At 41.3% G+C, this 12,608-nt stretch overlaps 1 protein-coding gene across 4 annotated transcripts in view; it reads right to left on the bottom strand.

The window, feature by feature from the left end:
- Positions 1–12,608, bottom strand: part of LOC109919612 (doublecortin domain-containing protein 2) — a 127,251-nt gene that overhangs the window by 41,189 nt on the left and 73,454 nt on the right. For all 4 annotated transcript variants that reach the window (XM_048596452.1, XM_020519644.2, XM_048596455.1 and 1 more), the window contains one exon: positions 5,802–5,856. In XM_048596452.1, coding sequence (XP_048452409.1) covers positions 5,802–5,856 — 55 coding nt within the window. The remainder of the gene's footprint in view (positions 1–5,801; positions 5,857–12,608) is intronic.

The following is a 12,608-nucleotide window of genomic DNA, read 5'->3' as shown; positions in this document are numbered from 1 at the left end:
TGGTTGCCCGATATGGAGACAGAGAGGTCCAGGAAGGGGAGAGAGGTATTAGAGATGGTCCAGGTAAACTTAAGATTGGGGTGGAAGGTGTTAGTGAAGTGGATGAACTGTTCGAGCTCCTCGTGGGAGCACGAGGCGGCACCGATACAGTCATCAATGTAACGGAGGAAGAGGTGGGGTTTAGGGCCGGTGTAGGTACGGAAGAGGGATTGTTCCACGTAACCTACAAAGAGGCAGGCGTAGCTTGGGCCCATGCGGGTACCCATGGCTACCCCCTTTGTCTGTAGGAAGTGGGAGGAATTGAAAGAGAAGTTGTTGAGTGTGAGGACGAGTTCGGCTAAGCGGATGAGGGTATCAGTGGAGGGGGACTGGTCGGGCCTGCTGGACAGGAAGAAGTGGAGGGCCTTAAGGCCATCTGCATGGGGAATGCAGGTGTAGAGGGACTGGACGTCCATGGTAAAGATGAGGTGTTGGGGACTGGGGAATTGGAAGTTCTGGAGGAGGTGGAGGGCGTGGGTGGTGTCACGGACGTAGGTAGGGAGTTCCTGGACCAAGGGGGAGAAAATGGAGTCTAGATAGTTGGAGATCAGTTCGGTGGGGCAGGAGCAGGCGGAGACAATGGGTCGACCAGGGCATTCAGGTTTGTGGATTTTGGGAAGGAGATAGAAGCGGGCAGTGCGAGGTTGGGGAACGATGAGGTTGGAGGCCGTGGATGGGAGGTCACCTGAGGTGATGAGGTTGTGGATGGTTTGGGAGATGATGGTTTGGTGCTCAGGGGTGGGGTCACGATCAAGGGGGTGGTAGGAGGAGGTGTCGGAGAGTTGGCGTCTGGCCTTGGCGATGTAGAGGTCAGTGCGCCATACTACAACTGCGCCTCCCTTGTCCGCGGGTTTTATGGTGAAGTTGGGATTGGAGCGGAGGGCTGCACGTTCTGCAGGGGAGAGGTTGGAGTTGGTGAGAGGGGTGGAGAGGTTGAGGCGTTGCCCTGGAATGTTCCTGTTTTACAGCTGGGGACCTGCTAGTTTAAATAAAGCATTCAGACCTACATTTAAAGTAACAATGTAAACCAGCATAAAATAAATACTTTGAGTCTCATTCACTTTAAATACATATGACATCCAGCACCAGTTTGGCAGAAAACCTGTGAAACCCCACAAAAAGTACACTGAATATTACTTATACCATTGTTCCACAATTTTTGTTGCTCTTTCTCTTAAGTTAGAGCGAGGGTCATCCTGTGGATATCACCCTCATTACCTCTACACAATATGACAGTCTTCCAATGTGCCAGCTAATTGAGAGTCATACAGGTGAAGAGGTCTGCAGGAGAGAAAAGCCCTTCAGCCCATCAAGTCTATGTTGGTCAAAAGTAAGCACCTAACTACTTTAATCCCATTTTCCAGCACTTGGCCTACAGCCTTGGCAATACAAGTGCACATCTAAATACTTCTTAACGCTATGAAGTTTTCTGTCTCTGCCACCCTTACAGGCTGTGAGTTCAAGATTTCCACCATTCTCTGGGTGAAAAAAAATGTTTCCTCACAATCCTTTGAAATCTCTTGCCCCTTACCTTAAATCTATATGTCCCATGGTAGTTGATGCCTCCATCAAAGGGAAATGTTTCTTCCTGTCTATGCTCCCCATTTTTAAAAATAATTTGTCAAGGTTCATTGTTTTGGCAATGTTTCCGTATTTAACTAGTCAATTACTGCATTTAATTTCTGAACTGTAGGTGGTGATGAGGGAATGAACAAGAGGAAAAAGTCTTATCTTTACCAATCTGCTGACTGCAGATACATCCGTCCATGACAGTATCTATCGGTAAGAGTGATCATTGCATTGTCCTTGTGGAGACGAAGTCCCAGCTTCACAGTGAGAATAACCTCCTTTTTGTTGTGTGTGCACTATCACCGTGCTAAATGGGACAGACTTCGAACGGATCTAACCATTTAAGTCTGGGCATCCATGAGGCACTGTGGATCATCATCATCAACAGCAGAATTATATTCCAACATAATCTGCAAACTCATGGCTCGGCACATCCTCCACTTAACCATAACCATTGAGCCAGGGGAACAACCCTGGTTCAAGGAAGAGTGTAGGAGGGCATACTAAGATCAGCACCAGGCATACCTAAAAGTGAGGTGTCAACCTGGTGAAACTACCCAACAGGACTAGTTGCATGCTGAATAGCAAAAGCAGCAAGTGATAGACAGAGCTAAATGATCTCACAACCAACAGATCAAATCTAATCTCTGCAGTTCTCTAACATCCAGTCATGAATGATGATGGACAATTAAACAACTCACTGGAGGAGGAGGTTCCACAAATATCCCCACCCTCAATGATGGAAGAGCCCAGCACATCAGTGCAAAAGATAAGGCTGAAGCCAGAAGTGCCAAATAGATGATCCATCTCGGCCTCCTCCAGTGGTCCCCAGCATTATAGATACCAGTCTTCAGCCAATTCGACTCACTCCACGTGATATCAAAAAGTGGTTGGAAGGGTTGGATATGGCAAAGGTTATGGGCCCTAACAAATTTGGCAATAGTATTGAAGACATGAGTTCCAGAATTTTCCAATCTCCTAGCCAACTGCTCCAGTACAGTAACAACATTGGTATCTACTGACATTGCAGAAAATTGCCTAGGTGTGTGCTGTACTGAAAAATTAGGACAAATCCAATCCAGCCAATTACTACCCTATCAGTCTACTCTTGATCATCAGTAAAGTGATGGAAGGTGTCATCAACAGTGCTATCAAGCAGCACCTGCTCAGCAATAACCTGCTCAGAAACGCCCAGTTTGAGTTCTGCCAGGGCCATTCAGCTCCTGACCTCATTACAGCCTTGGTTCAAACATGAACTAAATTCCAGAGGTGAGGTGAACGTGACAACCTTTCATATCAAGGCTGCATTCAACTGAGTGTGGGATCAAGAAGCCCTAGCAAAACTGGAATCAATGGGTATCGGTGGCACGCTCTCCACTGGTTGGAGTCATAACTGGCACACAGGAAGAGGGTTGTGATTGTTGGAGGTCAGTCATCTCAGCCCCACAACATCTCTGCACGAGTTCCGAGGGTGGTGTCCTCGGCCCAACCACCTTCAGCTGCTTCATCAATGACCTCCCCTCCATCACAAGGTTAGAAGTGTGGATGTTCGCCAATGATTGCACAATGTTCAGCACCATTCGTGACTCCTCAGATACTGAAGCAGTCTGTGTTCAAATGCAACAAGATCTGGACAATGTCACAGCTTGGGCTGACAAGTGGCAAGTAACATTTGCACTGTCCCTTGACATTCAATGGTGTTACCATCACTGAATCTCCTACTATCAACATCCTGGGGGTTACCATTAACCAGAAACTCAACTGGACTCACCATATAAACACAATGGCTACAAGAGCAGGTCAGAGGCTAGGAATACGGCAAGTAACTCACCTCCTAACTCCCCATCATCTATAAGGCGCAAGTCAGGATTGTGATGGAATAGTCCCCACTTACCTGCATGGGTGCAGCTCCAACAATATTCAAGAAGCTTGGAACCATCCAGAACAAAGCAGCCTGCTTGACTGTCACCATATCAACAAGCACGCACGCCCTCCACCACTGACAATCAGCAGTAGCAGCACTGTGTACAATCCTTAAGATGCACTGCTGAAATTTATCAAAGATCCTTAGACAGCATCTTCCAAACCAACAACATCTTCCATCTCGAAGGACAAGGGCAGCAGATTCATGGAAACACCGCCACTTGCAAGATCCCCTCCAAGCCACTCACCATACCATCTTGGAAATTTATCACTGTTTCTTTGCTGTCGCTGGTCTTAATCTTGGAATTCCCTTCCAAAGGGGATTGTGTGTCAACCTAGAGCATGTGTACTGCAGTGGTTCAAGAAGGCAGCTCACCACCACCTTCTCAAACCTAGAGTCAGGCACCACGAGTAAACTATAAAAAAGTCTGTCTTTCTGAAGAAAGGTTCCTGCTCCTCTGATGCTGCCTGTCCTGCTGTGTTAATCCAGCTCTACACCTTGTTATCAGTTAGATAATAGTCTTTTTGTGTTCCATTTCAAAACAGCTTTCTGTATAAATAGCAGTTTTCTACTCATTATTGATATACATGATGTTAGGAAGAAAGCATGGTTTATGATGGTTCCATTAATGTGTATAATTTTTAATCTCCATATAACAAAAAAAGTAATAAAGGCCCAGCAGAAAGTGCAAAGAACATATACAAAGTTGTTGCCAGAACTAAAAGCACACAGTTTTCAGAGAAGGCTGAACAGACCATGCCTTATTCTTCAGTGACCCATCAATGGCCATGGCAACGGTTGCTTCCAACTCAGTCTTAATTTTGTGAGGAATTCAGAGGCAGGCTAGGAGGCTTAGAAAGTGATCCTGCTCAGGCCTTGCATGGGAGGGAGGACTGGGCCACCAGCATCAACTGCTTCTTTCAAGGTCAGCCCCTCTTTCCCCACCCTCCAGTCCCATCCACTACACTTTCAAGTGCTGCTGAGACTGGAAGTCTGGCAGCTCTCTGAGCTGAGATTCCACCTCCATCCCCTCCGAGTGAGAGGAAAATGTTTCATTTCCAGTCAATTGGAGCATTAAAGGCAGTGAAGCAGTCAGCACCAATGACGCTGTGTTCACCACCAAATCTTCAATCCTACAATTCATGGCCTTTGACTTTGTACGTTAAAGTGAACAATATCAGATCAGCCATCCATTGTACACCTTCTCCTTACTTTAATTTCTATGAATGTCAATACAAAAAAAAGCCACTGGGAGAGATGTATTTGACATTGTCCATTTTACACTGTGGCCCAAATGTGAAATTGCCACCAGTATGCTTTCATCTAGAATTCCTGGAATCTAGAAATAGCTTGCAAACACAAATCGGTATTGATTCTGTCCAAGGTGTTACCAGGAAGTTGACTTGCAGATGGGATGTTCTGGCAGGGATAGGCTAGGCAAAGTGACAAGGTGACTTGGGAAGCTGGGACTTCCAAAGACCAAGCAGACTGCTCTGAAGTTATACCAAGAATGCATACATATACTGATCATATAATGTGATTACAGCTTTTTGATTCGTTTTTGAGAGGATTCTCTGGCTATACGATACAGGCTAGACATCTGCTCCCCATCAGGTACCATGCAAGATCCACATTCAAAAGAATAGCAAAATAAAGGCAGTCAGTATCGTACTTTTTTCATGTTTCTCAATTAGATTGATTAACATCTTTTGACATTTTCATAAGAACTAGCTTAAATAAGCTTCAGGTTAGAGTATATTTCATTTATTTTTTCACACTCTTCAGCTCGACTACTTTGATAATACATAATTAGAGAAGAGGTCAATCTGGAACGCACTAATTTATTTTACTACCCCAACTGTCAGTTGGATAATTTTAAAAATACACAAACCAAACCAATTTCATTATTAAAGTAGTAGTAAGTTGGTCAGTTATATAATAAAAAAAATCAAATTATATAATATTACGGACCATCTGTGTTAAAAATCTTGCACTGTTTCAAAAACATTAGTTTTATACTTTAAACATTACCAACATCTTGCTAATGTCTAAGAGAGACTTTTTTTTAAAAATGGCAGCGAATCTGTTCTTCATAATGGTGACACATTTGAAGGATGTATGAGCATGTTAACACTTCTGACCTATCTCACTTTAAATCGCTATAGGGACGATAGAGATTTATGTGACTGAGTTATTGCAGCTGCTTCCAGCTTAACAGAATAATGAATTCAAACATGAAAGAACTGAGGAAATAAACGTAAAACCATACCCTTCCCCTGCCCTTTCGGCCTCTTCTGATTGGAGGAAGCAGATCAGAGTGAAATCTGTAACAAAATGTACACATGTCTATAATCAGCATCATAAACCTGAGGTTGACTTGACATCTATTATCTTGCCACTTATTTCATTCCCATTTTCCGCAAGCCAGCGCATTTATTAATCTGCAAAGCATTTCAAGTTCTTCGCCTTTGCTCTATAACATTTGGAAAGTCATTAAATTTGATAAATATCAAACAAGCAACATATAAATGCCACACTGGTCAAAATAAATGGAAGTACAAAATGATAGTTTTATGTAACTAGCATTATAAATGCTTTTCAAGAATGCACGACCCTTATCCAGTTGTAAAATTATGAAATAAATTAACAAAGGGAGAGTGCTCAAGTGAAAACTGCATTGAAACAAAACAAACAAGCAAGCAACGTCAGATTGCCAGGGAGTTTCAACAATTTGCACACGGAGAGGAGGAACCACAATGGATTGGATTAAAGTTTTTTCATTACAATGCAGTAGGTTTGCAGTTTCTACACGAAAATATTTCACTTTGACCAATCTCTCAATTATCTCTCCTACAGATTTTTGTTCTGTTTTCTGAAGAAGGGTCCAGACCCGAAACGTCAGCTTTCCTGCTCCTCTGATGCTGCCTGGCCTGTTGTGTTCATCCAGCTCTACACCCTGTCATCTCAGACTCCAGCATCGGCAGCTCCGACTATCTCTAAGCAAAAATGCTGTGTTTTGTTCTCATGTGAGCTTTGCCTCCAACAGGATGATTGACCTGATGTGTCAATGCTTACATTATCTCCTGTCATGTAAGAAACTGGCCGTAGAGATTGCACTATTGAAGAATGCAACAGAAAGTTATTAGTATCATGGTCTAATGTTCATCGTAGTATAACTAAAATGAGCAATTATTCTCAGGTACTTCTTTCATACTTTCAAGCCATTCCTGGACAATGATCTTTTGCAATTCTTCCTTATCTCTGACAGGTTCCAACAGTGACTATTCACATTGGCTCAAGGCAAAGTGTGACAGATCAACCTTGAGAACATCTTCAACACAGTTCCAGAGAGCAGGTTCGATTCCAGACTGAAGTGACTGTCTGGGTGGAGTTTGCATGTTCGCCCTGTGTCTGCCTGGGTTTCCACCAGCTAGTCCGGTTTCCTCCCATAGTCCAAAGATGTGCAGGTTAGCTAGATTAGCTATGGTAAGCATTGCCCTGTAGTGTCCAGGGATGTGCAGGCTAGGTGGGTTAGCTATAGTAAATGCAGGGTTATGGGGATAGGTTGGGGGGAGAGGGGATTCTGTTCAGAGGATCAGTGTAGATTTGATGGGCAGAAAGGCCTTACATACACAGTAGGGATTCCATGATTCAAACTTCACAGTCAAAAGCATTAGCATGTAGATCAAGAAGAATATCACGGTCTTTGTGTGGATTAGATCATCTGGTCAGCGTGTCAAATGTAACTTTGACTTTTGTCTCAAGTCAAAGTCATATCCTGGGAAAATTTTGACTGATTTGTTTCTGCCACAGTGAATGTGGTTTGAATCTCATAAATTATTATTATACACAGATACCCCTGCATACTGGGTAGTCCTGTCACTGCTGGACCATTTGGTTTCTACCAGATAGAGGATTTTGGGAAGCCAAGCTGAGCTTGTATGTTGACACTGCAGGATGATTCTATCAATGCACAGAACTAGTGATCTGTCATGTACTGTGGGATAGTCTCTCATTGTCTGAACTCTGGAACATCACTTTCTGAGGTATAGGTCTTTCAGGATGCATAGTGGTAATCTATTGGCATTAACTCTGTGTCAATTTTATTTCCTAATGTATGTTATCGAGTCACAGAGTCATGCAGCATGGAAACAGGCCCAATGGTCCAACTCATCCCAGTCAACCAGACATCCTAACCTGACCTAGTCCCATTTCAAGCATTTGGCCCATATCTCTCTACACCCTTCCTATTCATATACCCATTCAGATGCCTTTTAAATGTTGTAATTGTACCAGCCTCCACCATTTCCTCTGGCAGCTCGTTCCATACATGCACTACCCTCTGCATGAAAGAGTTGCTTCTCAGGTCCTTTTTAAATCTTTCCCCTCTCACCTTAAACCTATGTCCTTTAATGTTGGACTCCCCCATCCTAGGAAAAAAACGTTGGCTATTCATCCTATCCATGTCCCTCATGATTTTATAAACCTCTAATAAAGTCACCCCTCAGCTCCGATACTCTAAGGAAAAGAGCCCCAGCCTATTCAGCCCTATAACTCAAATCCTCAATAACTCAGTCCCGGAAACATCCTCATAAATCTTTTCTGCATTCTCCTTGTGGCTTTTCAGGCCATATGATACAGACACTTGCAAGTCTGTTTGACTTACGCTGTCAATGTGGTGTATAAAATTAACAATAAGACAAGCTGTGTCCTCTTTTGAACGTTGATTTTCATTTGCTTGCCTCTGAATCTCATTGAATAGCTTGTATTCGTGCAACTTCTTAACAATTCCCTTGCTGCCAGTGTTGTAGCATTGTACTATCTTGTTGGTGGCCTATGATTTGACCTTGGGTCTGGCTTGGCTTTTGAAACTAGATCTCCCACATTTGCATGCCCAAAGACTCTTAAAACCATAAGATATAGAAGCAAAAGTAGGCTATTCTGCCAGCCCAGTGTGCTCCGCCATTCAACAAGATCATGGCTGACCTGATAAACCGCAAATCCACTTTCCTGCCTTTTCCCTATAATCCTTTATAGCCTTACTGCGTAAAATATGTCACAGATCCACAAGTTTTACAGAGATCAAGTGAAGCTGGACAGTTCTTGGATGGGTCCAAAAATTCCACATTTATCACAGATATTTTTTGGTGCACCTTTCTGACTGTAGTAATAGTGTTGGCTGCACCCAAAGCATGTTGTTGGCTTGTTGCTCTGGCTTGCGTCCATCCTCCGGTAATGCATCAATGGCTTTTTAACTTGGCCAAAAAGTCCTTCCTGAAGTCCAAAATTAGTGTAGAGGTGATGCCTAATTCAATCAGCCTCTCTGACGACTCCTCTTCAGAATAGTCACACTCATGTCCTTTGCTGTGGCACCTTCTGACAAACTGTGACGCTTTCTGTCCGTATGACATCAGCTGGAGACTGTTAACCCTAAAGATAATTATTATCTTGGTCACATCTTTCAAAACCTTCCAGGTGTTTACTGGATCTTTCTGATGGTCCATGAAAAGTGAGATGTGTTAATTCTGTGAAGCCCTCCTTCCCCCTGCAAAGCAGGATTTTCAAAGCTCTTTTCTCAGAATCATTTGTCTTTGGTCTGTAAAAGAGAACTGCATTATTGTGAACAGTTGCAATTAAGCAAGTGTGTCATTGGGTGGCCAATTCATAACAAGAGTTCTGCTATCCATGATTCCACCTTAAAACAAATTGCACTGTCCACCTCAAGCTGTGACTTTATGTAATTGTAAATTAATACTGTTCTTTCACTATCCTTGGTTCCTTTAAAACTGCTGCTGACTAGTTTTGGTGTCTTTAAAACTGCTGCTGCCTTGACTTTTGTCCCTTTAAAACTGTTTTTAGAACTGCAGTACTGCAATAGTAGTTTTCTGCCTGTAGCTAATAAGTGTATTTAAAAAGGAGTGTTGACATAATGACATAACAAAGATCTACACTAATTTCGAGACAAAACATTGCAGAAGCAACGAACATCTGGATACAGATCAGCTTTCTTAATGAGAAAAACATGCTTTTGTAGGTTTTTAAAACTATTATCTTTCAGGAGTGCTTGGTGATGTGCTCTCAAGATATTTTTAAATACTGGATTTTTATGGGTTTTTTTTAAGAGAGAAGAGAGGGAGATTGAATTCTCACTCTTTAGCCCATGTCTGTAGCCTCTGGTTTTGGCCACATTTGTAACTTCAGTCTTTTTTTTTAAGTCAGGCATTCTTAGAAATATCTTCCCTCTTAAAAAGACATATATTCTGATTGAAAGGAAATTAGCTCTGCTGTCTTGCTGCTCAATGCCTTACCTACAGGTCTGAATAGATGCTGGGACTCACAGAAACTGATGTCGCTCAAGGATGAGAAACTGTCCCTTTGTCCTAATTCTCCCTTGTGCGAGCCTGTTGTCCAGCAGATCTCCAATTAGCTTTCCAAACATCTGTCACCAAGTTTTGGGGTCCTTTTTTACACAGCTGTCACTGCTAACTACTTAGAGTTTGCCTGATACAGGTTATTTCACTTGATGTAGCATTGCTTATGTTATTCCCTATGACGTAAAAAAATTGGGAGTCGATATTCTGATATTCAAAAATTCAATAGATATTTATTACAACTAACTATAACATAGAAATATTACATTCCTCAAACACATAAGTGTCTGAGCTAGTTTTAAGCTATTAGTTTATAGCAGAGGAACATGTTTCCAGTCCAGTATCAAGCTGTGATAAGATGGAGTACGAGGCATTTATACTCTCAGATTACATGTAGCAATACAGTTATGAAATCATTACCGTGCCACATAAAGATTAACTGACATAATGACTGTGAGGCAGAACACAACATGCACCCACCATGATAGCAGCAAATTTAATCAATTTTCCATAAGGATTGGGTAGATAAACAGAAATCCCTTATATTGAGAATAACTTTGTTTTAAAAAGCAAATCTGTAAAGGAATTTGACACAACGTCCATAATAACTCCAAAACTGGTTTATAACTACTGGGATTCAGGAATTTTTACCTCAAAATCTTCCCTTTCAATTTATATGGTGAGATTTTAATTCATTCAAAACTCAGTTATTCAACTTTAAAACCTAAACCAAATATTACACATACGCAGCAATCAGAGAAAAATTCTTAGCCTTCATCTGCTTGCTAACCCAAACACTCAAGCAGTCACTTTCGCTCCATGACATTGCTCTGAGTTCTCAAGTCGAATCAGGCCACAGATATATAAAGGCAATGTACCAGCAATGATGCTTTCTTATCTTCCAGTCTCATATTTATTTCACAGATGATTCACTTCTAGATTTTAATGAATGGTGTAATTGAACTCTTAACCAATCATTAACTTTGGCAAATTACACATCACTGGGCAGTGTAATTGTCATTCTCATTCAGAGGACAAAATCAATAGTTAATTTTGCACAAGAAAGGGTGAACTGACATTTTTTTCCCACATGAGCGAGTTTTCTTCCAGCATACAGGGTGAAAAAGAATTTAGTTTAAACGGAATTTGCTATTATTCAATTCAATGTTGACAATTTATATTGAGCACATGGCAAAACAGTAAAATGAATCTAACTGTGCTTACAATTAATTATGACTTCCTGTAAAACTGTTAAACTTCTGATTTTCACTCTCTATTTGTCAACACTAACTATATCTATTAATTGATCCAGCAATTGGACAGAAATACATACAACTACAAATTCGATATCACACACATAAAATGAACCTATACTTTATATAAATACAGATAGTGGAATTTAATTCTCATGTACTTATAAAACTAACTGCATTGAATAATCACATAATTGGTGAGTAAAATTATCCTGACAGTCATGGGACAGAATTAACCATTAACAGTGGAGAACTTATGGCCATTGTTATGTTTTTTTCATTCAGTAACTTACATATACTTTGGACTCACAATTTTGGAGCTCCATCTAGTGTATTTCTTGTTATCAGTCTCTGCGTCCCAGTCATTAAGTATGTTCAAACAGAGGTCAATAGAATTCTAGATATTAAGAACATCAAGGGAAATATGGATAGTGTGGGAAAATGTTGTTGCAGTATAAGGTCAGTCATGATCTAGCTGAATGGTACAGCAGCCTGAAAGGGCTGAATGGCCTCCTCATGCTCTTATTTCTTATATTCCTACGTGGCTGTTATGACTTGTTGTATGACTACAATGTGGCAATAAAATTTGGCAACCTGAATATACATACCTACTTCTTCACGAAAATTACAACAATGTAGCATCTCTTCCATTAAAACTAGCAGTTTCAATAGGTGGTTGTTGTCATAAATCTGAGGGATATCATTATAGAATTGTTACTATTTGACTGATTCAACAAACCACCATTATCACAATGGTGGGCTGTGCATTCATGTTTTGATTCATAACTCCAAAGGATTAGAAAGGGATTTGTTGTTATTGATCTGGGATTATAAATGCCAATGTTTGTTTTTTTTTACAAGGGGTTAAGCACTTGATGGGAATAAATGTTTGGAATGGACTTTTATTAATTTTGAAGTTCCCATGGTTTAGGGATTAGAACTAGTTTTGTTCCAATCATTTAATATGTTTATCTCCCTCTAAAAACTCTGTGTCAAAGAACAAAGTAAACAACAGAGAACAATGCAGCACAGGAACATATCTTTTGGCACTCCAAGCCTGTCCCACATTTTGCCCTTCCATACTAAAACTGTCTTCACTTACAGGATCCATATCCCTCTATTCCCCTCCTATTCATGTATTCATCCAAGTGCTTCTTGAATGCTGCTAATATGTCTGCTTCCACAACCTCCTCTGGCAGCACATTCCAGGCACTCACCACCTATTGTGTGAAAAACGTGCCTCGCACATCTCTTTTAAACATCCCCTCTTGCACCTTGAATCTGTGCCCCTAGTAATTGACTCCTCCACCCTGGGAAAAATCCTCATACTTTCCACTCTATCTATGTCATTCACAATCTTATTAACTTCTATTAGGTCACCCCTCAACCTCTTACATTCCAGAGAAAACAAATCCAGTCTATCCAACCTTTCTTCATAACTGAACACCCCCA

Source organism: Rhincodon typus, chromosome 5 (assembly GCF_021869965.1).
Source record: "Rhincodon typus isolate 14 chromosome 5, sRhiTyp1.1, whole genome shotgun sequence".
NCBI classification, from domain to species: domain Eukaryota; kingdom Metazoa; phylum Chordata; class Chondrichthyes; order Orectolobiformes; family Rhincodontidae; genus Rhincodon; species Rhincodon typus.
Note: the sequence above shows the minus strand (reverse complement) of the source record. Positions and strands in the feature narration are given on the sequence as shown.